This window comes from Lytechinus variegatus, chromosome 3 (genome assembly GCF_018143015.1).
Source record: "Lytechinus variegatus isolate NC3 chromosome 3, Lvar_3.0, whole genome shotgun sequence".
NCBI classification, from domain to species: domain Eukaryota; kingdom Metazoa; phylum Echinodermata; class Echinoidea; order Temnopleuroida; family Toxopneustidae; genus Lytechinus; species Lytechinus variegatus.
The window spans coordinates 11,630,111-11,655,684 of record NC_054742.1 but is presented as its reverse complement, the minus strand read 5'-3'; the positions used below and the strand labels follow the sequence as shown (position 1 = coordinate 11,655,684).

Below are 25,574 nucleotides of genomic sequence, written 5' to 3'. Positions count from 1 at the left end.
AGGGGGGGGGGGTCAATTCATTTTATATACATTTTTGTTGTGTTTATATATGGGGGGTCTGCTACTGAGCATGATTTTACAAGGGCTTAACATAAAAGAAATGACATGATTTAACACAGTAAAATGTATCATGGAGGTTAATACTAAATTAATACATAATTAATAATTGTTTTAATTGAAAATGAAAATAATAAAGGCACCCGTAGATCTTAAAAACATCTCGTAAATGCAGGCCTAAATCTGTATTTGAAGTTGAACAGGCATAAAGTATAAATGTTTAGCTATACTAACTGATGCTTTGATCCCGCAACCAAATGTTGGCATAAACTAACTGTTATATCACTTTGTCAGTGGCGTAACGAGCGAAAAAAATTAAGGGTTATACGATCAGGCAAAATTTAAAAAGTATTTAGTAAGTTGCAACCGACATGAGCAATTGAGCATAATTTTGATGTTTTTGTTACAAAAATTCCTCTTTTTTCTGAATTGGGGGCATGCAAGACCCCCCCCCCCCCATAATTATAAAGCACCACTCTTTGTTATGCCACTGTCTAAAATTGGATTTAAACTTTTAGAATTTTAATCTCTTATCTAATTAATCTAAAGGGAAAAAAGTAAGACAAAAAAATAGTTGCAGATTACTTATTCCAAAGTATTTTTACTGAACTCCCAACTCTGCTCTTGCTGCACTGCACCTAACGGCCTTCCACCAAAGGGCCAGGCCGACTCGCCCCGTGAGCAAGTGACCGCGTTCGCGTAAGTTCACCCGAAGCCATGACTAAATTCTGACCATAAACATCACCTAACTAATCACTCTCTGACAATATTTCAAAGTGTATTTTATTACAGTCGATCCTTTGGGCCATTAAACGATAATATTTCAAATGTTATCATGACAAATAATTTTAATGAGATAGTGGCATTGTAGAAAAAACAAATTCATAAGCACGAAATGGCACCAGATATATCATCAAACATACAGCGCAGCGTTCGGGACTGGTGAGTGGGACGGCTCGCTTGGTGTTTTCGCCCCGACGAATTCGGCGAAAACGTTACCATTGCGCCGTGCGAATGTTCAATCTGCGGCTCTCAATCAGAGACTTGAATGTCTCTTTTTGAATTATCGAAAATGAATCATAGACTTTGTTTGATTTATTTACAAGTAAGTTGCATATCCGTCGTGATAATTAGGAAAATCCATGATGTCTTCTTCTAATTCTGTAAAAATTACGTCTTCTAAATGCCTGTGTCAGAAAATTGCCGGAAATCATAAAAACTTGCCTAAAATATCTCTTTTTGAAAGTTCATCCATGGTCTGGAAAAAAATGTCATACCTTATGTAGACGTATACCGTAAACAAATACATCCTCGATCACTGAAATAAAGTGTTTGCTAAGCTTTTGTAATTCCGACCATGTTACCATGACAACTTGGGAAAACCCTTATTTTTTCGAAAAAAAAGTTTGGTTTTAAGGGTCATTTTACAGACATAAAACTAACCCAATTTTGAAGAATTGTGTTTAAATTTCACATAAAACTGAATTATCTACTTTTATACTTTCGTATATGAATATTCATATTTCTTACAGAATCTTATTTTTTGATTGGTCAATGTTTCAGTCATGGATAATGACTGAGCGTAAAAAAATCTCAAAATGCGCATTTTATCGGCAGCCAACAAGCAAAATGGCGGAATACATTAAGTTGGCGCTTTGCACGTACGTGTATAGTACTGTATACGGTTGTGGTTTCTATAATTCTTGAGACGGTCCAAAATAGATGTCTAACGACAACGACACGTTACACAGGTCTAACGCTTACTAAAAATGAACTGGATGGGTGGCGTCCGGTAAGTTTATTTTTTAAAGATACATTCAAAATTGATTGAAAAATAACATTTGATAGAAATATCAGAACACATACGGTCGACTTCCTCGAGCGAAGTTCGTTCAGGCTCCACTCCGAATTACCGCTACACTACCCTATAGTATACGCTCCACCTGTACCGTACCGGTACCCGAACTTCGAGACCGTAACGTAAACTCGATCTGAGTCTGAGAGAATATTCCGATTATCATTGGCAAAGGTGGGGGGGGGGGGGGGAATGTAAAATTCATTCAACATCTTGATCTTTAAAACAAAACTAATATTATTACTTTACAAAAAGTTTCACTTTTCCATGATTCTATCAGTCTCAAAATTGGTGATTTAGTCAGAGCCAACTTGAAGTTCCTCACACAATGCGCTGCCGATTTCAAAACATCGCATGCGCGAGGCCGGACCAGGGCTAGGGGTCCGTTGCAGAAAGAGTTGCAATCGATCGCAACTATAAAAATCAGGCGCAACTTGATTTTCAACCAATCAACAGCGCGCATTTGGGACTTGCAATTGATTTTTTGACTTGCGTTTAAACGCAACTCTTTCTGCAACGGACCCCAGGGCAAGCGCGGTACCATAGGGAAATAGGGAAGTGACAATGTAGATCTAGGCCTATTAGTAATAAAATAAAGTAGGGCCTAGGCTAGGTCTGAGTTAGATCTAACGTTAGGCCTAACTTGCGTTAGTCTCTAAATTAAATTTTTAATTTTAGAGACGAGTAGAGTCTAGATCATTAGATGATACGTTAGGCCTAGATCTATGATTAAGACTTGACTCTTGTCTTGTGAGTCTTGACTGACTATCTTGTCATCTTGACTTAAGTCTAGGCCTAGATAGGCGGCACACTAGATCTAGTCTTTAATACATTAGACTTTAATCTAGCAAGGCGAGAGTGCTAGATACTGCCCACTGGCGCGCTAGATGATGCATTAGCATAGTGACCAGTGCGCATAGGCCTAGACTCTACATTTTTCATTATTTACATGTAGGCCTAGGTAAGTTTTCAGCAATGTCTGTGATGATGATGTTAATAAAGAATACTTAGGCCTAGGTACTATTGTAGGTCTAATCAATGCTTTTTACTAGAAATGCTGGATTTTTCTTTTTAGTCTAGGACCCATCCTGGTAAAATTCTCTGGCACTGATGGAATTCAGCATTATAAGTCGAGGGTATCTTTTTAAATTCCTCTTTTAAAATTTTTGCGTATTTATTGTTCTGAAGTGCTGTTGCTATTGATAGATCTAGATTATGAGCTAATTGTTAGGGTCAGAGAGCAATGTAGTAGTATTTCATGTGAATGGCTATGCTACATCATGAATGTATAGGCCTACTTGGTTTTGCAAAATTAACTTGAATTTATTTACTTAATTTCAATTGCTCTAAGTTAGACATATGAAGGGTTTATTCATGTTTGGATGATATAAGGTTGATAAAATCTATTGAGTAAAAAATAAAACTGCCACACAAACAACTAAAAAGTCATAAATCATTTGTATTTATGTTTCATTGGATGTGGTTTGAATCAGTGATTAAAAAAAAATCGTGATTTAAATTGCAATTTGAATCAGCATACTCTAGATAAAACCCTGGACTTGGCAAGAACACGCCATCCTTCCTTTTTTAACTACCGTATTACTCATAAGCCATGGTAAAACACTTGTCTTGGAAGTTGGAGTGAAAAAGTGCAAGATTGCTAACTGCAAAGATGTCCATAAAGATAAAGCCATTGTGATATGAAATGATGCGTATTTGTTAAACTACGAGTTTAATCGATAGATCTAGATTCTACATCTGGTTAATGAACACAGTTCAATGTTACATTTTACCAATACTATTCACTCCTTTTATGTTTGACATAATATCTTAAATCACGCAACATCTTAATTTTGCATAAAGTTTGTTATATGATAAACTCATTTTATCTGACGATGAAGTCAAAATTTATGATGAATAATTTTTATGTTAACCAAGACAAGTAATAAGTGAGCAGTTTTGCAGTACAAGGTCCAGCCAGCTTACAGTTAGGGGTGATAATTTTCATGAAAAAGGCAATTGCTCTTACTGCAGCTACAATGCACAAAAATATCCACTCTTCATCTCCAGTTGATAAGCCTACTGATTGTATTTAGATATATTATCTTTACATAGGAATCGATTGAAAGTCAAGAATGACAGAAAAAGACAACAGGTAACTAATGATCATTTTTTTTTTTTTTTTCCTACTGATTATAAGGGCAAGGCATTCCTTATATTAATGAATATTTTCATGAAGAAAAAAAAATGAAAATCCACATTTCATTGTTTGAAATACAAATCTGAAAAAATGAATACTTCAAAAATTGATTTTTGCCCAATGAATTGTGGACCCAGCAGTCACTTTGCAGCACTAGATCGCAGAAGCTGTATCGCTTAAATGTTAAATGCTAAACAGGATAGCATTCACTCTCATCTTTTTACGTCTTTTGGTCTGACATGGTCGGGGTTTGAATTCCCGGCCTCCAAATTGTGAAAGGGACGCTCTGCCAACTGAGCCAACACAACATTGCTTTTTTCATTTTCATTACGTGTATAGCATTTAACCCTTTACTCCCATGATATTTCAAAGCTTGTTATTACCGAGAGGGACCATGATGGCCCCCTGAGTTCTCGGCCAGGGGTTGCTTGATTCATCGATTGCCTCAAAATTTTGCACAATGGTCAAGAGTTATGTAACCTACAAAGTTTCATAGCTAAATTTACGAAAGCCTTTTTTTTAAAATCGATTTATGCTAATTTATGTAAGAAATCGTAAGTTTTGTATTTCTCACTAAATAAAGCATGTGGAACAGCAATTTTTTGGTACAAAAGTGTTTCATAGCCCTCTCATTAATTCTGAAAAGAAGAGAGAAGTTGTGGTGATAATTTTAAAAGTATTTTATTGTTTTTCAATTTCCTTATGTTTTTCTTTGTTTTTCATCAAAGAGTTTTCAGATGCTGTGGGAGTGGTAATCGAAACAATGATGATACTTACCAGACTTACTAACATAAATAGGAAAAGCTCCTGATTTTGTCCATAGGATTATATATGTACACAGTCATATAGAGACTTAGTGACATGTGTTTAGTAAATGTAATCTGACACCCGCACAGTAGGTCCGATCGCCATGAAATTGGTATCAAAATGTGCGAGAAGGATCAGAAAAAAAGTCATGAAATTTTGTTTTGAAATATTGAGGCGTTAGGAAATACAAAAAAAAATTGAAGGGGGGTCATTATGCTAATATGCTTTATTATGATTTATTCCAATTTCCACAGGATTTCTTTGAGAAGCAGAAATTCACAAGCAGGGTGCAGAAACACAAGACTTCCATTAAGCCAGCAAAGAAGAAACAATCCATGAGTTTGGATCTTGTATCATTACAGGCAGCAAACTTCAGTGCAGCTCAGTTTAACAAAAATGGTATTTGTAGTTATAAAACATTTATTTCATAGGTGAGAAGTTGTTAGTATCTTTTCAAAGGAAAGTCAGAATAGAAAAATAGATGATATGTATGTTTGTTGATACTATTCAATCTCAGTAGCGAAAATAATTTTCTGGTTAACTTTTGTTTGTATACAGTGCGACTCACAAAAAAAATGGAATCTGGGGATCCCAGTTTTTTGTCTCACCTGTGAAGCAGAGTCGGCTATAGGCGCTGATTTTCCAGCGGCGGCGGCGGCGTCAACACCGAATCTTAACCAAAGGTTAAGTTTTTGAAATGACAGCATAACTTAGAAAGTATATAGACCTAGTTCATGAAACTTGGCCATAAGGTCAATCAAGTATTACTGAACATCCTGTCTGAGTTTTCAGTCGCATGACCAAGGTCGAAGGTCATTTAGGGTCAATGAACTTTGGCCAAATTGGGGGTCTTTGTTGAATTACCATCATAACTTTAAATGTTTATGGATCTGATTCATGAAAATTGGACATGAGTAATTAAGTACCACTACACATCCTGTGCGAATTTCAGGTCACATGATCAGTGTCAAAGGTCATGTAAGGTCAATGAATTTTGGCTAAGTTTTTTTTTTGTGGAATTACCATCATAACTTTGAAAGTTTATAGGTCTAGTTCATAAAACTGGGACATAAGAGTAATCAAGTATCACTAAACATCCTGTGCGCATTCAGGTCACATGACCTAGGTCAAAGGTCAATGAACTTTGGCCATATGGGGGTATCTGTTGAATTACCATCATAACTTTGAAAGTTTGTGGATCCAATTCATGAAACCTGGACATAAGAGTAACCAAGTATCACTGAACATCTTGTGCGAGTTTCAGGTCACATGACCTCTCAAAGTTTATAGATATAGTGTATAAAATGTGGATATAGGGGTAATCAAGTATTACTGACAAGTTTTGGGTCACATGATCAAGGTCTAATGTCAATGAACATAGTATTGTATCATTATATATGAATGGTATTTGTGGTGAATAATTATTTTATAGTAGTTTTCAAAGTCAGCACTGCTACTATCTTTCTTTTACATCGCCATAAAATAGTTTAATAGTTTAATAGAGAATCCTGATCAATTGTAGTGTCCCATGGTGCCATTAGTGTTAAGAGATAATGTATATATTCATAAGTGTATCCTTTATGTTACAATTTCCAATAAAATAAAGGTTTCACTCATATCTAGTCAGGTTAAAAGCATTAAAATCCAGAAAATGTCACACTCTAAGAAATCTATATGTGTAAGGTTGCCATCCATGGTACAGACAGCAGGAATGTTATGAAATCGAATTAAAGTGATTGGTTAACATTGGTTTGACTTTTAAAAAATCTGAGCTAGAAGGTCACACTTATCACCTGTGTCTGTGATATGTTACAAAAATGAAGCCCAGAAAAAATTGCGTTCGAAAATAGTTATTTAATGCTTCAAAAATTGAAATATAAAGTGACCGGAAACACCATCTTAATTTCATCCCATACACTTATGTGTAGTATTTAGGCGTCTATAAGACACCTATAAATAGGGGTTTGCCTTGTAGTTTTAGCTTTTCATTCTCAATAATGGTTGTTTTCAGGGTTTATTAGTTCTAATACATGCACTTGTACACATGTTTCATCTTGGTTTGAGAATTTTTTAAATCGGCTGCTCACAAAGTTAAACAATACCTTTAATTACTGTGCAGGTACTGGTATTAGAAGTAGTGATCGTGTAAACCGTGTTGACCTTGGCAAGTCACAAGGATTACCAAGACAAAAGTTTGTTGTACTTCCTGATGCTTCTCCAGACTCCAAGCCATCTATTCTCAACCTAAGCAAACCAAGGTATTCACATCTACTGATGATAGCAATCAAAATACTATGGCCCAAATACATAAAGGTGGTTTTTAAAACCATCGGTTGAACCCATTGCAGATTTCTGATGCTGATGTGCACTTTTGTCATGGGGCGCCATATTGACGCCTGTTGCCGAGGTTGTCCACGCTATTTTATTCATGACTCCACAGTCTTGAATAAATGAGTCCACTTTTCAAATAGTGGACTCATGATTGAAATAACGTATTTAACCATGGCTACAGGCATCAATTTGGTGCTCTGGGACAAAAGCAACATTGGAGTTTTTTTAATGTATGCAGTAAATAAACATAATTTATACAGGAAATCTGCATAAACCATAGGTTTAGTTCAACCAATGGTTTTATAAACCACCTTAGTGAAGTCTGGCCTTTATGTCCAAATTTAATTCTCTTAAAATGGTTGAATGTCCTTAGCCAAGCAATTGTTCAGCAGATATTTATGAAATAATTTACTTACTATTCTTTTTTTTTCTTCAAATTAATGCCCATGTTGGTTTGCTTTTTTTATTATGTTTTTTGCTCTTTTAAGGGATTTTCGGTTCATATAAGTTCTCCTCACCTACAAAATTCTCAATGGCCAATCTCCAAAATTTCTGAAAGTTCTCATTTCCTTACGCTCCAGTACCTCTTCAAGACCTCTCTGTTCATCATCTACAATGCAGTTTAACTCTAAGACCTCAAACATCTACAATGTATGCTGACCACACTTTTTCTTCAGTTGCCCCTTCCCTTTGGAAAGAGCTACCATCTTACATCCATAATGCTAAGTCTGTGAATCAGTTAAAAACCCTACTCAAACCTACATGTTTAATTGATGATTCACAGTTGTTTTTTTGTTGGTTGCAAGGGCGCCGGAAACGGGGGGGGGGGGGGCGGGAGGGCACTTGCCCCCCCCAAAAGTAGAAAAATGATAAATTATTTAAGGACAAAAGCAAACGAAGGCACTTTTCTGCCTGAAAATTGTCATTTCCATTGTCAAAAATGAAAAAAATACATTATCATAGTAAGCCTCGCGTCTTTCGACGAACAGTTCCTCTGTGAAACATACCTTTGATAAGCCCCTTTTCAATCTTATTACAGTGTGATAACGTTTAACCTTTTAATGATTACATTTCAGACTAAAAGTGAATGGCAAATTGATAGTGGTCCACCATTGATTAGGTTTATGGCTGTGTCGTCTAACAAATGCGCGGTCGCCCAGAAACGCTCAGACCGGACCAGATATCACTAACGCGCGTGAACACTAGTTACTCGAGCAACATATGGAATCTATGTCATAGCTGTCAAGCCCAGAAACCATAACATCTCGAGAAACTTGTTTCAATTATTTCATTTTCAACTAAATATAAATTTAGTTAATACAGTGCTAACAAGTCAGTGCCCTAAAGAAAATACCAAGGTCATTTGAACTCAATATAGACATGTTATCAGAAAATAACACGCAGAATAATCATGTGTAGAGGATTATAATTTATAATTTGTGAAAATGGTGAATCCCACTCGAAGCAACTTGAGATGTTTAGACATGAAAAAAATAAAATCATCTGTGAAAGTGTCTTCTTGACCGGACTCATATTATCCGAGATATGAACAAAAATGTAAATAGAGAATATAAAAGAAAAAAAATAAGCGTTACAGTACTGCTCTACTATAAAAAAAATCTTAAGATATTTTCACAGCCCCCTATTTTCCTCTATTCCTTTTCATTGGCATGATTGGAAGGCATTTGTGTGATACTATTTCATCCCATATGATATAGCACTTATGTATTTTAGATTCCAAAACTTCTTTCTATTACCTGTTGCTAATCAGATCGAGATGGCAGCTATGTTCTCTAGTTCATCCCAGCTTTTGTTTTTCATGGACGTTTGCAAAAATTAAAAAAACAATCCGGGAGTGGGTGGGGCTACAAGAGCGAGGGGGCTTAGGATGGGGGAGCTTAAAAATTTTCTAGTATAAAATTGAAGGATTTCGTGCACACTTTTGGTGAATTCTGTGAATTTTGCCCTCTGGATCGGCGGCCCCCGGCTGCGTACGGTCATGTTTGTCATCTTAAAGTCTTTAAAAGGCCTATATTACATTGGTTTGAAACAATTTCCTTTGTAATAAGGCTCGTAATTTGCTGGAACTGTGACCCTGATCATGAAGAAACACCAGACTGGGTCAGAAGGGAGGAAACAGAAGGAGCAAAAAGAACTCCAAGACTGTTTAATTCTCAAGAAATTTATTTTTGAATGCTCTTAGAAACGCAACTTTTATACTCCATTTTTACACAAAGTCTTACCGTGGGGGGGGGGTCCCACAGCCTCTCCCACCCGATCGCTTCGGTATCTCACACTATCAAAAATATTGTACCCCCTTCGGGATTTTGCCCCCCCCCCCAAAAAAAAAAAATGAAAGTGTTCCGGCACCCCTGGTGGGTTGGTCAATTGGAGGTGCGCACCAGTTTTGATTTTTAGGTGCCAGGTAAAAATGGCAGAGGTAAAAATGGCAGAGGTAATAATGGCAGAGGTAATTATGGCAGAGGTAAAAATGGCATAGGTAATAATGGCAGCAAGAGGTTAAAACTGGCAGATCGAGGTAAAGGTGGCAGAGGCAAATATGGCAGAGGTAAAGATCATGACATGCTAAAAAAAATCTTTCAGGGGAGCGGATATGAAATGATTTGTATGTTGACATACTTAAAGTACAATAAAAGACATTTTCATGTTTCTTTATTAAACCATATATGGGAAAAAACTGCTCGCAAATGACATCACCATTAAGAGCTTTTGAAATCTTTGATGGATTCCCTAAAACTCTCATCAATATCATGTTAATAATTTTCTGCTATTTTTACAATGAACTTTATTATGTCAGAGTGAATTTCCCCTTTAATGAATTAATTACAATACTTGGGATTGAAAGTGAGCTTCAAATTTGAGTATTAGAAGAGCGATTTATGTAAGTCCAGGAAAAAATAAGAAATACCAACTCAAGTGTTATCAATACGGGGTGATTTAAATATGTAATCCTTTCCATTAGTCCAACATTATAATTCTTATTTTCTTCTCAGAACCTTTCTTATTTAATATACTGTGGCTTTGGGAATTTTTGGCATTGGAGTTTAAGACTCGGCATTTATACCTCTGTCATTTTTACCTAAGCCATTTTTACCTTTGCCATTTTTACCCCTGCCATTTTTACCTTTGCCATTTTTACTTCTGCCATTTTTACCTCTGCCATTTTTACCTTTGCCATTTTTACTTCTGCCATTCTTACCTTTGCCATTTTTACCTTTGCCATTTTTACCCCTGCCATTTTTACCTTTGCCATTTTTACTTCTGCCATTTTTACCTCTGCCATTTTTACCTTTGCCATTTTTACCTCTGCCATTTTTACACCGAGCCGATTTTTATATGCCCGTCTAGACGGGATGTATTATGGTATCACACTTGGTGTCCGTCCGTCCCTTAACTTTTCCTTGTAAACGCAATAACTTCAGTTTAACTTAACCTAGGCTCATATACTTTGGTGTATATGATACTAGCATGGATCCCAGGAAGCTTATTGATTTTGAGGTCAAAAGGTCAAGGTCACAGTGACATGTTTTCATCTTACCTTTCTGCAGTCCTTGTAAACGCAATAACTTCAGTTAACTTAACCTAGGCTCATATTATTTGGTGCGTATGATACTAGCCTAAATCCCAAGAAGCCTATTGATTTTGAGGTCAAAAGGTCAAGGTCACATCTTACCCTTCTGAAGTCCTTGCAAACAAGATAACTTCAGTTTGACTTAACCTAGGCTCATATAATTTGGTATGTATGTTACTAGCATGGATCCCATGAAGCTTATTGATTTTGAGGTCAAAAGTTCAAGGTCACAGCGACATTTTCATCTTACCCTTCTGCAGTCCTTGTAAATGCAATAACTTTTATTGTTATTATTATTTCTTTGGCGTCATCTGTGCCTGGGAGGTGAAAAGCGAACTGAATCACTATGACCCGCAGGTCTCTCCTCCCGATATAACAGATTGGGGGAATGCAGGTGGACCACTACACCGGGGTTCCCCCTACTCTTATACCAATAGTGCAGTGGGTTCTTAACGTGCAAAGATGGTGACTATCCTCTACACGGGGCCTCCATTAAATGTCCTCCCCGAGGGACGGAGTTTTTTCCATTGTAAAAAGCCTGCATCTAAGTTTAACTTAACCTAGGCTCATATAATTTGGTGTGTATGATACTAGCCTAAATCCCAAGAAGCCTATTGATTTTGAGGTTAAAAGGCCAAAGGTCAAGATCACAGTGACATATTTTCATCTTACCCTTCTGCAGTCCTTGTAAACACGCTAAATTCTGTTTAACTTAATCTAGGCTAATATAATCTGAGATGTATGATACTAGCATAGATCCTAGGAGAGCTATTGATTTTGAGGTCATAAGGTCAAGATCACAGTGACATGTTTTCTTACCCTTCTGAAGTACTTGTTAACATGTTACCTAGGCCTTGGAGTAAACATCAATTGATAACATGGTTCGAATGGCTTACCGCCGATTGATAATCAATTTGCAAAATTAAAAACTAATTGAATATTCAGCAGACCCCGATTAGACAATCGCTTTTAATTACTTGATACAGGCTTAAAAATTATGTAACCGATGTCATCTGTCAAAAATGAACAATGAATGTATCACATTCACTGTTAAACACCAACCTGAAAGAGGTCCGAAAATTTTATGTATGTTGTATGCATAGGTGAATAACTATGGTTGTATGCATAGGTGAATAACTATGGTTGCATGTCTGTGTGCTGAAAACAGAAGTGCACACACACAACTACATGTCACTGACTTGAGCTGATATGTGATTGGACTATCAATGGCCAATGAAACTTTTGGGAGACAACATTCCAACACGCGCTATCACCTAATTATAGATGTTGTTAGTCTCCCAAAATAGACCCAGTTATAGGTTCAAATGACAAAAAATTGTAATTTTGAGAGGTACTTCAAATGAAAAATATTTTGCAAAATATTTTTAACACCGTGGGCTGTGCCACATGTGGTGTGTGGATTGGGGCATGTGGGCATCAGATTAAATTTTTCAATAAGTAAAAGGTACGACATGCATGTCTGTCTCAAAGAAAACTTCATGAATGAGTTGTTTACAGAGATGTAACTTGGACCTAAGACTGTAGGCTGATTCATTCATATGCAGGGTGTTGCACTTGGAGGGATGCATAATACAAGTACCAGTATTGATTTTGATAGGAAAGATTTTACATTGGAACAATAAAGTGAAAGTTTTAATCTCATTTTATAAGGAACAATACTTCACCCTAGATAGTATTAAAACCCTTTTTGGGAGGTCTTCATAATAAGGTCTGGCTTAGAAGACGATCTTCCCAACGAACAATCAAATGATTTGATTGTTAATTCAGGAAATAATCAAATGGTAAAATTTACATTCGTCCTAAGCCTAGCGTTAACATTAGTTGAGCTTAACCTAGGCTAATATAATTTGGTGTTTATGATACTAGCATAGATCCTAGCAGTTCTATTGATTTTTAGGTCAGAAGGTCAAAGGTGTAGTCGCCTTAGTGACACTCTTGTTGATAAATAGTATAGTTGCATTAGCTGTGTCACATTCTTTTTTCTTTCTTTCTTTTCGTTTAATCCCAAGTACAACCATAAACAGAACACAGTGCACTTAGAAAATGTTGTGTGTTATTATTATTATCAAAATGGAATGAAAGATGTCAACGCAGAAATTGGAAGAGAGAATTGTTTCTACGTGGCAGCTTAATGAATTGTACTATTTCCCTTCTGGCGTCAATAGCCCTGTACATTAAAACTAATTAACCTTATCTTTTAACCAAGCAAAGGATTAGATTGAAATTGTTAACAAATTGTAACAAATGCAAAATATTAATTTAATATACTGAAAAATTCCAACAGTCCCCAGGAGAGCACAAGATGTCAAAAACGGTATTCAAAATACAAGAGACATAGCTTATCAACCATTACAGAGGACAAGTCTTCTGTCACTGACCTCAACAGCCAAGATATCTCTGATATGGTGAGTCACTTTTGAAAAAATAAATATATTTAACCAAAAACAAGAATTCAGAGTAAAATTGTAATAATGATTTTTTAGTCTAAGAGATGAAATGGCCAAGTCCAATAAAAGATTCCTGAGATTGTCCCCCTTTATTTTCTTATGAAGTAATCTTTGGCGTGGAATCTTAAATGTAATCTTTGGTGCGATAAGAATGCTTAAAAGTTGAATTCGGAACTTGAAATTAGTTTTTGCAGAAAAATACAAAATACTGGGACGTAATTCAGATGTCCAGGTAGGTACAGGGAAATGCTAGGATATGCTTGAAAAAAACTTGGGCAATATCTGAAAATATTCAAGAAGTTAATTTTCCTGCATTTTCAACTATTTCCCATTTGTCCCCCCCCCCAAAAAAAAAATAATGTATGTATATATATATATATATATATATATATATATATAAAGGGAGTATTTTATACTAGTATAATGAAATTTGGCAAACCTTGCACTAGCCTCCTGATTAAAATTGATAATTGAATTATCTTTTGTATTAAAACTGTAATAAAGTTTACTAATGAGCTATGGTTATATTCTAACATTTACAGCTTTCTGGTCAAATGGAAAGGTCCGACATTTGGACATCAACTCCTATTGACTTTTGGCACAAGAAAAAAATGCCAAAGAGACACAATGTTACATTAGGCTCCCAGCATCCTATGAGACAAGGAGATCATCATGACATAGTGAAGAGAGAGCATCCTTTCCACAGCCCTTCTACTTCAGAAAAACTTCTACTTAATAGCTCAAAAGATCAGATGAAGATGATGGATGACAGTGATTACTTGGAAGGCAAAACTCCAGGCAGTAATAGAAGTGACTGGTAAATGATCCAATTGCACAAAATTTCACAATATTGGAACAATTTCAGAATTATGAAAAAATATTTTTATGATTGTAAATGTACATTAAATCACGTGTTTGCAACGTTCAGTAAAAAGAAATATTTTATAGTATGTATAAGAACCTTCTTGCAAGAAATTGAGTATTCATTATTGCTTTGTTCACTCCCTAAGTCAGTCCATGCCATTCAAGCAATATTCATGTTTGTATTAAGAAGGTTCATTTCCATTACTGTACGCAGGTCAGACTTCTCAACATTAATGGAAGACACAGATGAAGCAACCGTTCCTTCAATAGACAGTGACGATTTGGACTATCAAGTTCTAGGGAGTAATCAGGTGATAATGATCATTCTGACATAAATGGGGCTTTCTATATTTTCAAAAAAAGTATTGAAAATTCTCAAGCCTCATTTAAATGCACTTTTATGATTTAAGTAACATTCCCCATAGTGTTTAGATTGGGTGAGAAAAAAAATGCACAAATTGCATCATACACAAAAAAGTCTGAAAAATGGTCAAAAATTGACCTGAAAAAAATCTGGGGAGTGTTTCATCAACATTTTCATCCGACAAGTTGTCAGGTCTGACAACTTTCTCTGATGTTGATTGGCTGAGAGTTACTGTTACTATGGTAACTGTCAGATAAAATGGGACTTGTCGGATAAAACGTCTGACAAGTCCTTTCATGAAACGCCCCATGGACACCATAATAATTTGATAATGATGTGATTGATATCACAGCTAATTTCATATTACTTTTTACATGAATTTATTATCTGATGAATCATTGAATATCATGAGTTTGCTGGCTTGACAGCTCTAGACAGATTGTTTTTCAATAGTTAATATCAATATTTTGATAAAACTTGAATGGTCCTTGCAACAAAACAAAATTTACTTGCCTCAGGGTTTATTCTTGATGGCTCATATCCCATTGACTTTGACAAAAATGTTGCTTAGCTTTGTCATGACATAACTGAATTAATTTCAGCCTTTATAATACTTTCAGCTACTATGAAATCTAAAAATAATTGCAATGTTGATGGCTTTTGTCTGACAGAATCAAAAAGCTATAAAAGAATGAGCAATCAATGTTTACCATTAAAAATTCAATAAGGCATAAAGTTATGTCCTGATTGCCAGGTGATTAAAAAATGGTAGAATTTACAAATTGTAAATAAATTTCAGTAAAAGAAATTCATAATATTTTGTATAAAGCATGTTTGTATTTTGCAATTTTGCATTCACAATGAGTCTATTTGAACTATTCCTTTAAAAATGCTAGTATTGTAACAGTTTTGGTTCATTATTCAAGATAAGTTTTACAATGATATATTTATTTGTAACTCACCAATATTTTAAACAGGTTCCTTCTCAGTCATTTCCTGAATCACTTCAATCTAATGACGTGCCTACACAACAGTGGACATTACAAGCAACTGAGGAGGAGTCTATGTCAGATGTGCCTGATTCTACATTCAATTATTTCAAGGATTATCATTACATAGACAATCATATGGGACGCTTCACCACAGGGCATCCCACACAGATTTTTCATCAACCAACCACTGATGGACATTATACAAGTTCAGACAAGAAAGAAGACTACAAAGTCCAGAAACATACATACTCTAAACATATCACCACTGATATCCATCCAGCAAATGAAATGTCTGCTCATAATGAAGTTCCAACAAGAAACACGGACCAACCTGGTCTAAGAGATCAGCCTGATGCCCCCGAGGTTACAATGGTTAAAAAAACTGAGCAACTTAAAAACAAACACCAGAGGAGAAGTAGAAGAATTCAGTTCAAAGGGCATGTAAAGCAGAGATCATCATTAGATCAGAGTCATGGTGTCAAGGAGCAGAGAGACTTGGCATGTAATGAATGTTCTAGTTTCACATCTCCAGAAGATAGCGGCACCTACCTCATGACAAAACAAGCTCGGGTCTGTATAATCTAATTCCATTTTCAGCAAATACGTTGATCTTTTTCTAAAAATCATTATAATTCAAAGCTGAACAGAGCAGTATATACCGACTTGGGAACAATGGGGTATGAAGAATTATCTACTTTAGATGTGAATCTAGTTTCTCACAGAACAAGAATGTATTTTCATCTGGGTAATTATATAGGATGACAAACAAATTGATATTTGATAACATTGATTAATTTGATTGTGTATTCTATATCATATCTGGATGTAATCACATTGCTATATATGAGGAGCTAGATTCACATCTAAGTAAGATAATGATACAATGATCCCAGGGTTGCATACACTTCTCTGTTTAGCTTTGAATTATAATGAGTTGAGTTATCAATTCATTGTGTCATCATGTTTAATACTCCTAAATCCTTCATTAATGTTCTATTAGAAAAAATAGTTTTACATCTCAAGAAGATAGAGATACATACCAATTAACAGATCAGGCCACAGTCTGAATTATGAATGCTTTTGTTTTGTCTCAATTTCCATTACAGATTTTTTTCCAGTCAACCTGTGAAAACACACTCAGATAAATATACATTATCAGTAAAATAGAAAAAATAAATTGTTAACTAGTTTTACATCTCATGAAGATAGTGGTACAATCCTAATGGCAAAAGGACCAAGATCTGAATGAATTTATTTGGGCCTTGTATCTTTATTCACAGGGATGAAATTATTATGTCATCTTTTAGAATTCACAAATTCACAGTTTTATCAAGTAACATTCTTTTAAAGCAATTATATTTTTAAACTTCCAGAAGATATGCAACATAACTTATTGCAGAATTGGCGAAGTTCTATTTGTTACCATTTTGTCTCTTTTACCCTTGATTGCAGTGATCAATTCAATCATTATTTATTCATTCATTTATTCATCCTAATTTAAGCAGTCTGTCCAGACAGGATTAAAAAAAAAAAAATTTGGTTGTGGAAACTTATTTCATATCTTAAGAAGATAGTAACACTGCAATTTCAGTAACACAAGGCAAATTTTTTTGCACTTATTTTGATTTCATTAAAAATTCTTAATTTTCAGAATACCATTTGTAGAATATCAGATATTGCTGCATGAAATTAAGATTGATAAATCAGTGCATCAATAAAATAGCTTTTCTAATTTTTTGCAGTTGTATCTCTGAAGGAAATTCACACATTTTGCTTCTTTCCTTTTCATGAGTCAATGGGTTGATAAAATAAGCTGATCCATTTTTTGCCATCATGTCTCTTTTGATAAAGATATAAACATTTTGCTATGTCAATTTTACCACAGCTTGACAGATATAGGCACCATTCAGGTCTACAGGATTTTAAAGCCAGTCAAGTACATCATTTGCAAAGCGATGCCTCATTGCAGTTTCCTAATCGACTTGGGGCTAAGGCTGAAATATCTGTCAGTGGACATGCTATTACAAGAGAAAGTAACAGATCCAGTAGTAATGCGAATCGAGAACAATCGATAGAGAGATATGTTATCAAGAAGTTTGCGAGGGGAAAGGCATTGGTTCACCCAGACAAAAAGATTGACATTATGAATCTGTACACTAGAGAATCAAAGCATGTTGTTCCAGTAGATGAAGAGAAAGGAAGAGACATGCAGGTCCATCCATACAGCAAACACCATTTAATGCCATATATTCGGGATAGTCAAAGTATGTCACTGGAAGACAATCAGCTAAGTCATGAAAATACAGCTCCTGTGATAGTTGATAGCAATGATGGCATTATAAGCGATGTCAATGAAGAAGAGACAGGATGTAGTTCAAGCATAGCTTCATCTAGCTCAGATGAATCAGCTGATATGGATCTTGGAACAGACTCTCATGCATCATCAATAAACAACTGGCAAGAATTTATGCATAGTAAGCATATCTATCATTAGACCAGTTAATTTTTTGTCTCACCTACATAGCAGAGTGAGACTATAGGTGCCGCCGAAAACCGCCATTTTAACATTTTTTATACCAGCTATATACAGTGCGTCCCAGAAAAAACAATACTGAGATTTATCACTTTATCATAATTTAATCACAAATGAAATAGACAAATGACCTACCAATGTAAAGCTTAGAATCTCCTCTTTCATAAGAAATTACTTAGATTATTTCTTATTCACGCATGAGTGAGCAAAAATCTTGGTTTCGTTTTTTTGGGACGCACTGTATAGGTGGTTTAAATAAAATGAAAAATAAATATAACAACTGTTTTCGACTTGCCGTACGGCCGCCGTAGACAAATTTGATCAAGGTATAAGAGTAATCAAGTATCACTGAACATCACATGCGAGTTTCAGGTCACATGACAAAAGTCAAAGGTAATTTAAGGTCAATGAACTTTTGCCATTTTGGAGGTAATTATTAGATTGCTGTCATAACTTTCAAAGTTTATAGATATAGTTTATAAAATGTGGATATAGGGGTAATCAACTTTCACTGACAAGTCTTGGGTCGCATGATCAAGGTCAAATGTTATTTATTGTGAATGAAAATAGTATTGTATCCATATTTGAATTGTGTTTTTTGTGAGGTAGTTTTCAAAGTCAGCACTGCTGCTATATTTTATTGCGTGATGCCAGGTGAGACTGCAAGAGGCGTTCCACTTGTCTAAGTAAATGTTTTCCTGACTGCCAAAAACTACCTTGAATGTTTTATCAATATTTTTTGCCCAGTAACAAAACTGCAAAATGCTTGTGCAAAAATAAGCATGATCTGTAAGGCATTTTAATTGATTGCCCATTATGAATAATTTTGGAACAGTTTGAAATTGATTATTGGGTATCGGGTGGAAACAAGGAGGCCTTTCCCCCCCAAAAAAAAAAAATAATTATAGAATAAATGAAGATAAAAAGTAAAGGAGGAAGGAAGGAAGGAAGAAAGAAGGAAAAAAAAGAAAGAAAGAAAAGAAGGAAGGAAAGAGGAAAAAGAAAGTATAATGAATAGGAATCTCAATAAGGACAAAATATAACTTCATAAAACAGGTACATGTACATTTTCAATTATTTTTGCATTCTAGTTATTTCTCAGAATGCAAGAAGTATATGATAGACTTTATGATAAAAACTAAATCCAGAAGGTATGGAGGAAGTTTAATGAAGGGTTGGATGGGGTTTAGAGCAAGGATGGCGCACTAAAGGTCTACCGTAATTCACTCCTTTATGTTGTACATGTACATACAAAACGTGATGAATAAGTTTGCCCTATTTCATAATATCATTTTTTTCAGCAGACGTACATGGGGTGAACAACACAGAGGCTGCTCAGTAAGTCTACTTCATTATTAATATAATTGTATAAATGGTGAATGGTGATATACTACAATTGTAATTACCACTTCTAAAACTACTACTACTTGTAAGGGGTTTCAGGGGCAAATGCTTCATTCCGCCCCCCCCCCCCCCCCCCCCCCCGTAAAAAGGAGAGAAAAAAATGGGGGGGAGGGGTAAAGATTATCAAGAGAAATCCTATTTGTGTAGCTAAATATTTCCCATCATTCAATGAAAATAAAAAAATTAGTAGGTTGTCTTGCCCCCCCCAAAAAAAAAAAACCCTGGCGGTGCCTTCCTTGCTGCAACTCTTACTACTGAATTGTAATTTTGTCCATTGAATGGGCCTTTTCAGGTTAGGTGTAAGTTTATGAAAAATCTATGCTTCCTTCTGGTATACTAATGAGATACTAGTAGTTTATAATTAGCAAATAATCACTTAATGGTCTCAGTGGAATAAGAATATCTTTTACTTCTTTAGTAATATAAATGTTCATATTTTCTATCCTCAAATTTGCTTGAGATAATAGCTACATTGATAGTTTCAGAATTGAGTTGATCACATCACCCTCCCCCATACAGTTAGAGTAATTTTGAAGGCTAGATTGATAATTCTTATCTTCCTGATATCACAGAAATGACAGCAGATTTGTCAAAGATGTCCCTTGTACAGCTCAGCAAATGTTACAGGAGGTAAGTAATACTGGAAGAATAAAAAAGTGGTAAAAAGAAAACATGGAAAAGAATTAATTTCCTATTTCAAACAAGTTGATTCTGTTACTGAATTTCATCTATTCAACTTTCCACATTGTTTATTTGTGTAACATATGGTAGATGCTACAAGAAATGATTTACCTTTCCAGTTTGAGTACTGAGATCATTCCATCCTCTGTCATTGGATATATATATTGTCTCTAACAGTGATGCACAAAAATATTCTACAGTAGGTTCTCTATCTTCAAATTTCATTGGACTATTAATTTTCTTTTTATGATTTCATCCATTCAATTTGCAGGTTATTGACTTGGACAGGCAATTGCAAAAGGAGGCAATGGAATCCAAAACAGGTACACAGCTGGAAGAAATACCATATCAAGCATTTTCTTTTTCCAGATAACAAATATATCAAAAGCATTTTATTATAATCACGACCGAATTTACAAAGGTGGTTTTGAAAACCAAACCCTCGGTTGAGTCCATGGTTTGTGCAGATTTCCTGTTTTAATTTACCGCGTTTATAAAACATGTCCAATGCTACTGCGCGCTTTTGGCGCGAAATTGACGCCTGTTACCATGGTTAGATACGCCATTTTATTCATGAGTCCACTGTTTGAAGCGTGGACTCATGAATAAAATAGCGTTGATAACCACGGCAACAGGCGTCAATTTGGCGCACTGTGACAAAAGCGCGCATCAGGATAGGACATTTTTCATACACGCGCCCAATACGCGCTAAATTAAACGTAATTTATACAGGCAATCTGCATAAACCGTGAACTCAACCGAGGGTTTTCAAAACCGCCTTTGTGAATTCGGGCCATAAGGTTTTAATTCATTATGTTTACCAGCAAACCGTTCTCGATGTGAGTATCATTATAATTAGTTGATAAATGCACTTCAATTACAATTACATAATTTAAGAAATGTTCAATTACAATATCTTTTCAATTAGATTACTTTTTTTCAAATACATTTACCAATTACTTTTGTTAATTACGATTTCAATTACTTTCTAAAAACTTTCTGTTGAAGTCATAAATGAAATCAATTTGTATTCCGTCCCTAACACCACCCATTTCAACATAATAGAAAGTGGCAAAGTGATGGTTTATGTTCAATTGCACGGATCCTGCCTATTACACTCTTTTATGCTGAAGCACTTAATATGAAAAATGTCATGAAATTAGATCATAAATTAAGTAAGTTCATTGTAAAATAATTTAATGTAATTAAAAGTAATTGACAGTAATAGACGTCAATTACATTTTTTTTTTCAATTACAATTTCCCTTTCGGAATCTCAATTATAATTACTCAAAAAAGTATAATCAATTACATCATTGATCAATTACCATAGTCTATCCATTTAAAGTTTAACATTGAAAATATTACCGTTTTAATCAGCAATATTTATTTTAATTTCACTTGTTGCACATGAAATTGAATAACTTTCTAATTCATCTGGCTTAGACCATTTGACTTCACACAAATACATATTTTCTAATCACATTAACTATTGCGTGATACTATGTAAACTCTGAAATAGGAAATGTAGATTATCTTACAAGACATTGTTTTATCATTCTAGATGATATGGAGAGTACTCTTGCATTTGTTGGTGGTGAGGAAAGAAGGTTGGAAAAGCTATCTGATACTAGTAGCTCAAAGTTGTATACTGAAGTTAGTGTCAAGGACAGGATTGAAGGCATCAAAGATAACACATCTCCAGTTTCAAAGTTAAAAACGTTGTTAGCAAGCAACACTAAGAACAGTGACCTTAAAGACACCTTGGGAAAAGGACACAGTCACAAAGATCAAAACACAAATATTAAGGGGAAACCAAATGCTGAGGTTCTAGTCAAGAATAGTGTTAGTTCTTCTCGAAAAGAACAACCAGTAGCTCAGTTGCTGCAAGAGAATACAAGCTTATGTGGAACAGAAAGCTTGAAAAACATCCTCACATCACAGACGGATACCATCAGCACAACTGTAGTTAGCACCAATGAAGATCCTGTTAAAATGGGCTCTGTTGTTTCAACATCCACCTCCACAACGTTCCAACCAAAAGGAGAGGTTGTGATGTGTGATCGCTTTGTTCAGTGCTCATTGATTGGAGATCCTCTGTCTATGTCTAGAGGAAAGATTAATGATGTAGAATCATCCATGCATTCATCTGATATTGATGTGACATGTATTGATACAATGAAACAGATTAGTGCTTGTGATTCTGATGCTGATACTGTATTATCCCATGAAAATGATTTTGAATCCTGTGCATCAACACCTCAATAATAATGATACATCATATCAAATGAGAATAAAAGACTGGAAAGTCTGGAATAAAAGACTGAAAGTTTGAGAACAATTGAACAGATGATAAAGTTACAAGCATTTAAATGTTGAGATCACTAATGGATATAGGCTAGACATCCTCCCATTGATAATGCTACCAACATGTGTGATGTCACACTTGTACAACTCCTTTCACTTTTCTATTTATTTCTTTTTGCTGTCCGTTTATCAAGTCTTTCCATAGATAAGGCATATTTTCCATGGGATGACATGTAATAGACGTTTCATATAATGGACAAGGAGTTTGTACTGTAATAAAAAGCAAAAGTAGATGTTTTGGGTGTATATTTTAAGTGTTACTAAAACGGTGGATTTGTACTTGCATGACATCACAAATCTTGGTCGCATTGTGAATAAAACATCTCCTTAGCTTTAGTGCCTTCAACATTCAAATATTCATAAACTTCTAATTGTTTGTCCCGTTTAACTCATTCTTTCATTTTATTCTTAGATATTTCTTTTTTTACACAAGCTAACTTGTTCCAAGGGTTCTTTTTTTTCTTTACCATGTGACAATTGCTATTTAGCACTCAAGCAACCTGGGAGTGAAAACAAGGAAGTATCTTCCTGTATTGTTCAAACAGTTTAATTTTGATTATGAACCAATTATCTTTAACAGGAAATTTAACAATTATGATATTGTACATTTGTAAATTTTCTCATAGTTGGAGATAAGGTTGAGAAAAATAACAACTGTTAAAGATATTCTCGTTCTACAGTGCAAATACACATTAAACTTTGAAAAAAAATCCTATAAAAATGAAATATGTGTAATATCTTGAAACTTTTTCCACTTTTGTATATTTGTACAAGTCTAAAGTATCAGAGTATTATTACTATACGACTGTCAACAAAAGCTTCAGCTTGAGTGAGCACCACTTCCATTAAAAGTTTGTGGAAAGTTACTTTCACAAGAACTGGAAAGAAATAAATGGAAGAAAGTGGATGTCAGCTATGAGGATGTGTTTCTATTGTAACTTTTCTCCTTGTCCAACACATTCCCTCAAGCTCCACTGACTTCCACCCCCCCTCCCCTCTTTCTCCAAAAAGACTATCCCGACATATCTTTTGTTACATGTAGCCATAAACTAAATGAAATACTCTGAGATTTTTTTTCATTGAAGTAAGGCTTTGGAAAGTGTGGAAACACGAGTATTTAATAAGTGTTAATTGTGAAACCCTTAACAACGGACAAAACATACTTTAAAAAATGCTGGAGATGTCTGAATTGATTTTGTTTGCAATTATTTATTTCATTTTATGTAGTCAGCTGCCACTGACAACCTAGATGTCAGGTTTATTATTTTGGAAGCAAAGCTCTTCAAACAAATTGCAAAGTACTTGTTTTATTTTAATGGACAAAAATATGCAAAGAAATTAACAGCACACTTCTTCCTTGACACAGCATGAAAATTAGCAATCTTGTGCAGACCCAATTCTGTTAGCTTTACAGTAGTAGGCAGTGCTCAATCATGATATTCTGTCAAAATTCATACTGGCATTTGATGGAAGAGACTAAATTCCAGTAATACACATGAACAAATTATTCCCATAATGTAAATATTTAAACTGCCAGGACTTTTTCAATGTAATTTACATATATGTAATTAATATTCACTGTCGAACTGATAACTGTATTATGTGATTGGTACTTGTACTACCAAAGTGTGTCGGAAATTCTGTTTGATAGTCAATAGCATTTAACAAAAAATAAAACTCCAAGACATCAATGATTGCAGGTAGCATGGCAAAAATAACCCTTCTACTGAACAAATTCATTAGGAGATTTTATTAAAAAAACTTTGTGTTGAATTGCTTTATTGCACAGTGTTTTAGATTGTAAATATTAAAACTTCAATATAGCATTAGGGTGGCATTAATCCAATTTACTACCATCTGTATAGGAATTGCATTACATGTATTTTGGTTAAAAATGTAGACCTTTGAGATAAAAATGTATGAGAACTTCGACTTAGAAGAAAGGCACAACACTTTGCATTATCTGGTCTTAAAAAAACGCTTTGATTGAATTGTAAAAAATGGTTTTGAAGTAAAGCCACATCTTAATCTTAAGTATTAACTACACTAGAATCAGATAACCGTTGTTTTTTTAATTCAATTTACATTGGTCTTATCTATTTGTCAATCTTTACAAAGTATCCTTACAAAGTATTGTTGACATACTAAACTTGTTGAATGTTTTGTTAAAAAATCAAGTTAATGTTGAAATGTTTACATTTGAATATTTCTTGTGCCTGTATTGGTTGTTTTGCAGTACAATACCTTGCTATTAATCAGAATGCATAAGTGAATTGCAATACCAAAATATGAGTCAGAATGCATGATTGATAAACAAGCGAATTGCAATAGCTAAATATTAATTAGAATGCATAATTAATAACAAATGAATTTCAATACCTTATTATTTAGAATGCATAATTAATAACAAACAATTGTAATACCATATTATAACGCATGATTAATAGCAAGGGAATCGAAATATTTTGTTACTATTTACAATGGATGATTAAAAAAATTCAATTGATAGGTTAACTCATTCATCCACACTAACTTCTCTATACATTGTCATTAACATACATTTAAGAAAACAAAGAGTACATATATGATATTCAATGTATCTTGGAGTCACATTTTATTAAGTATAGAAATGTACATAATTTTGTGATTTAAATCGCTCAATTGGAATAGATCATAATCCATTGTATTTGACTTTTCCATTTGGAATGCACTGCATTGGTGACTTAAAAATGCACTGTACTGTGTTACCTGCAATAACCACAACCAAAATTAGACAAAAGGCAGTATTACAGTAAATCTGTTGGCCAAATGATCTGTATATATATATATATATAAAGATTGTATGAACAGGGGCTGTTGCATATAAGTTACCATTATGGTAACTTTGCCATCCAGTGGTAAGATCAATAGAATCCTTGACTCTGATTGGCTGTTGATCGTCCATAGTAGTTACCTTTGGATGGCATAGTTACCATAATAGTATACAAATAATGAATGTTTTTCATTCGTGCAATGGACAGAATGCTTCATGAGGTGAAAGATGAAATGATCCATTGCACG

At 34.6% G+C, this 25,574-nt stretch overlaps 1 protein-coding gene across 2 annotated transcripts; it reads left to right on the top strand.

Moving 5' to 3' along the window:
* Positions 1–1,753: 1,753 nt before the first annotated feature.
* Positions 1,754–25,554, top strand: LOC121410220. Of its 2 annotated transcripts, none has more exons than XM_041602156.1 (13): positions 1,754–1,849; positions 4,028–4,067; positions 5,174–5,318; positions 7,039–7,177; positions 13,148–13,268; positions 13,853–14,127; positions 14,389–14,485; positions 15,516–16,100; positions 17,416–18,004; positions 19,368–19,401; positions 20,040–20,097; positions 20,420–20,471; positions 21,712–25,554. In XM_041602156.1, the coding sequence occupies exons 1-13, from the start codon at positions 1,827–1,829 to the stop codon at positions 22,413–22,415; spliced, it is 2,862 nt and encodes a 953-aa protein (XP_041458090.1). In that variant the 5' UTR covers positions 1,754–1,826; the 3' UTR covers positions 22,416–25,554. The 2 variants fall into 2 exon arrangements, with proteins under 2 accessions (XP_041458090.1, XP_041458089.1); XM_041602155.1 differs by having other exon boundaries at positions 19,365–19,401.
* Positions 25,555–25,574: the final 20 nt, after the last annotated feature.